At 39.7% G+C, this 5,000-nt stretch overlaps 1 protein-coding gene across 1 annotated transcript in view; it reads right to left on the reverse strand.

Moving 5' to 3' along the window:
- LOC308085261 (RNA-binding protein Nova-1-like) overlaps positions 1–5,000 on the reverse strand; it is a 96,135-nt gene that overhangs the window by 67,001 nt on the left and 24,134 nt on the right. The window contains exon 3 of the mRNA XM_080428340.1: positions 2,904–3,047. Within this exon, the coding sequence (XP_080284466.1) occupies positions 2,904–3,047 (144 nt within the window). The remainder of the gene's footprint in view (positions 1–2,903; positions 3,048–5,000) is intronic.

Raw genomic sequence — 5,000 nt, forward strand, 5'->3', positions numbered from 1 at the left:
TGTTATTCATTCCACCTCTAATTAAAGTAATTAATCTAGTTTTTAATCGACCTCATTCTAATTGCACAGTAACAATCATATTTAACACCAACACATGTCTGGAAGGCTTCAAGCTGAGAGATAGCTATACCCGACAACACTTAGTTAAATATTACATCAGAGACAATGCAAGAGTGCAACGAATAGACGATGTAGTGCAGTCAAAGTTAAACATTTACAATTATAATCATTTGTATGTATGTTTTGAATCAGTCAAGCTATTCAACATACAGTCTTAGCTGATGCTATACTACCCAAAGTGAATAACAACAACTGACCACATACTGTCTAAAGCACAATATACTGTGTCAATTACATTGTAGGGATCAAATACGTGACTTGTTTCCAGTGGTGGAAAGTAACTAAAGAAATGTACTCAAGTACTGTACTTGAGGTATTTTTTACTTTACTTGAGTATTTCCAGTTTTCAGTACTTTTAATTCTACTCCACTAAATCTCAGAGGCAAATATTGTACTTTTACTCCACTACAATTATTTGAAAACTTGTGTTACTAGTAGTTCATTGATTTTACTAGAATTATGATGATTATTATTAAAAAACATACATTACCCACTTCAGCCCTATATACATTTCGGCCACTTGAAACTAGCAGATTTACAAGCTCACAATGTGTCGCGATGCAACGCATTGTGAGCTTGTAGATCTGCTATTTTCAAAAGATTGTCATACATTTGAAAACTTGTGAAATGGGGCATAATGAGTACTTTTGTACTTTAAGTACATTTTGATACCAATACTTTTGCACTTTTACTCAAGTACATTTTTTATATGGGACTTCTACTAGAGTATATCCACATTGCAGTATTGATAATTTTACTTAAGTAAAAAAAAATCACTTTTTCCACCACTGCTTGCTTCTCAGTCCGCTAATGGCTTAGTCATTTTAGTCTGCTAGGCCTCTCTTGTGTTATTTCATCCCGTGCATCTTAGTTTTGTCTTGAGTGGGCCTTATTGCAGCCTGTGCCATGTCTGTTCTGCTCTAAGTGTGCTGTTTGACCTGCCACTCCTCTCTTCTGTACAAACAATCCAAACCTATTCACGAGAAAAGAGCCAGCTCACAACAAGAACAGCATGAACAGGACAACTCATAGTTACTTAGTAGTAGTTACACGCGCACACACACACACACACACACACACACACACACACACACACACACACACACACACACACACACACACACACACACACACACACACACACACACACACACACACACACACACACACGCGCACACACGCATGCACACACACCCCACGTCATGTCATGTCAGGGTTGAATTAAGAGTTTAGACAAATACAATTTCACCTCTGAGCCCCTAATCCAGTACTCGTCATGGGTGTGTGTGGATATAAACATGCGCGTGCATGTGTGTGTGTGTGTGTGTGTGTGTGTGTGTGTGTGTGTGTGTGTGTGTGTGTGTGTGTGTGTGTGTGTGTGTGTGTGTGTGTGTGTGTGTGTGTGTGTGTGTGTGTGTGTGTGTGTGTGTGTGCAACATGAGCTCAATTGAGACCCCCAACCCCCTGTCCCTGCGAGGGTTAGCATGTAGACAACACATGTGTCTGGGGCCATCTTTCTCTCTCTCTCTTTCTCTCTCTCTCTCTCTCTCACTCTCTCTCTCTCCCTCGCACGCACGCACGCAAGCACGCACGCACGCACGCAGACACACGCTCGAGACAGAAGTAGTCCCTATAAATACATAATTCTATTACACAGTGATAAAAATGACATTGTAAATGTGGGGAGAATGTGACTGGGCTCTCCCATGCATAGTGCGAGACCAGGTGCCAATCACTGTGAAATGGGCGGTGTTCATTTAACTCTGCGAGAGTGCAAATGTAACCCAATGGACCCCACGTAAGAGTTCAGTTGGGTACATGTCACTCTCAGAGTAACAAATGGATACATTATGTGTATGGAGCCAAGATTTAATTACTGTACGAAGTGATTTGACATGGTTCAATTTATGAGCCATATGTGCCTGTGCAAAATAGGTGTGTTTATGAACGGAAGAATTTCAGGTTTTCTCAGGTTCATTTTATTGGATGGAAAAATTGAGAGTGTAAAAATGGACCTATATAAGAGGTGATCCATTTTACACTCTCAGAGTTGGGACCCAAAGAAAACTGAATCAGTCTTTTTACTCTATTAGAGTTAACCGGGAACGCATCGGTGTCACTTTAGATTTCTTTGGCTATTCAAAAATAGCAGATACACAAGCTCATAGCTATGTATGAGCTTGTAGATCTGCTATTTTTGAAAGAAATCGTGAAAATGGGTGGAAATCTTTGAATGTATAATATCTTTTCAAAGCAAACATTTGTAACTCAAATCTTTGCTTCTGGGGATTCTACAAATGTCTCCTAAATCCTAACAGTTTTTTTAAAAAATGTATTTGGCCGTGGACCCCCCATATCAAAACATTTTGTTCCAGGGACCCCCAGAAGTTGTAACAGAGTTAAAAATGTTCGCTTAAAAAAAAAATATATATATATATATTCAAAGATTTGCACAAATGTATCCCGACTTGAGGAAATGTTTCATTGATGGTTCAACAGCCTTTGCACTTAAAGACCCATCACTAATAAATGCGGTCAGCTTTCATTCCACTCGTCCTTCATTAAACCTAACCATCCATCAATTCCTCTATCTATCTATCTGTCTATCCATTCATCCTGCAATAATTCCCTCCATCCCGCTCCTCCTCCTCTCCATTCATCCGTTGTGACTCTTAGCGTTTACCGGGACCTTTTCCACCATTTCGCAGGGCAAAACCAGTATAATATATAAGTGTTGGGGCCAGTGTTTACGTCTCTAGAGGGAGCAGCGGTGTCTCTCTTACCGGGATAGAAGTCTTTGGATTTGGACAGTTTGATGGTGGCCCCGGTCTCCTTCTGCAGCTGCACGATGGTCTGCCCTCCCTTGCCGATGATGGAGCCCGCCGCATAGCTGGGAATCAGAACCTTCAGGAAGTACTCGCCTTCCTCTGCGGCAGGAAACAAGAGACAGGAAGTCAGTCACAGGAAGCACGGACAGACGTGAATTTGCACTCAGGTTAGGGTTTTTAACCCATTAAAGACCGGGAACGCAGACTGTGTAATTTTAGATTTTTTTTGCTATAACCATTATTTTATACTTTGGGCTATTCAAAAATAGCAGATTTAGAAGCTCATAGTGTGGCACAATTTGTTCAAATCTTTGAATACATATATTTTTTTAAACAGCATTTTTAACTAAAATCTTTGTCCCTGGAACAAAATATTTCCCTTTTTCTTTTTTTTTTAATAGCAGATCTACAAGCTCATAGCGCGGCACTCGGTGCCGCGCTATGAGCTTGTAGATCTGCTATTTTTCAATAGCCAAATAATCTTAAAATGACACAGATACTTTCCCGGTCTAAATGAGTTAAGAGACAGAGAGAGAGAGAGAGAGAGAGAGAGAGAGAGAGAGAGAGAGAGAGAGAGAGAGAGAGAGAGAGAGAGAGAGAGAGAGAGACCAAAGGAAACATTAGAAATAGCTAGAGTATGCAGTACTGTTAGGTTTCATTTGTGTGGCTGTCATAATCCCTGAAATACTGTACCTGTACACATATGATAGCTTGTCTCACTGCCTTCATTGTAATAGCCATTCATTATGTTTTATTGTTTTTATGTTTTTTTTTAAGTCTATTGATTGTGCTCTTTCTTTTGCTGTGCTTTCGTGATTTGCTTTTTGTGCTTACTTGCTTTTAACCCGATTGATTTCTTGTGTAGCCTCTATTTCCCCTCTCTCTCTCAAAAGGCCTTGCCTTTTGCCAGGACACAATTGGAAATAAGAATCTTTTATTAAGTGTCTTGCCTGGTTAAATAAAGAAAAAAATTGGTTTATTAACAGGGCTAATTTAATTTCACATATTACAGTGGAGATTATGGACTTAAAGTTAACTATATATATCAAGTCACGTCCCGGATGAGAAGTATTGAATTCTAATGAATATGTGAAATATGAAATACAGAGAAGGGAAGTGTCAAGTCAGTTTACACAATCCTACATAATCCTATAACACTGGATAACTACATACATGAAACTTAAATAAACAAACACATCTAACCGTTCAGATCAAACAATCACTGATATCAATAACTACTAATTACTTCCATAACCAGATGACGCCATCTCACTGCAATGCCTCTCTCTCTATCTCTCTCTCTCTCTCGTTCTTTCTCATGTTGTATGTGATTCTTCTCCTTCCCCCTCTGTCTCTCACTCCCTCCATCTCCTTTCCTTGGGCATCCATTTGTTCGTGCCTCCAAAAACACTTTCTCCAGATTGGTCTGATCTAATTCCGGCGTCAGCCTGAGGAATCTGTTCCTCGTCACCACCTTGGCACGGGCGGGGAGTTGAGGAATATTGCTCTCAGTGATTTGTTAAGCAAATCAAATTCAGCACGCGCTTATGAGTTACGCCACCGCAATAACGCCTAATTTATCCTCAAAATCCGTTATTTTTAGCAAAGCAACACGGCTTAGATATTAGGCTTCGAGGCACTGCAACACGAAGGGGCTCGTGCGCAAAGGCCCAAAGCAACAAATGCATACAACCGAGTCAGAGTCGCACAATACCACATGCAATCTTAAGCCACGCACACACTTTGGCACAAACTGTAGATGTACTCATAAATCAAGTAAGCACACATTCAGATCAGTGTTGATTTTTATCGACTAAAAATGTTTGTCGACTACCTTTTTTCACTGACGAAAACGAAATAAAAACGAAATAAAAACTAAGCTACGATGACTAAAACTAAGACTAAATATATTGACAATTTCGTCAACGAATAAAAACTAAACTAAAATGTTATCGAGGTACTAGTGGAGAAGAGATCCAGTAGAACTAAAAGAAAAGTCATTTTATGTTTGGTTGCGCTCAGGTGTTGCGCATTGAAAATAGCCGATCTACA

Source organism: Gymnoscopelus braueri (assembly GCF_963280865.1).
Source record: "Gymnoscopelus braueri genome assembly, chromosome: 5".
Lineage (NCBI taxonomy): Eukaryota > Metazoa > Chordata > Actinopteri > Myctophiformes > Myctophidae > Gymnoscopelus > Gymnoscopelus braueri.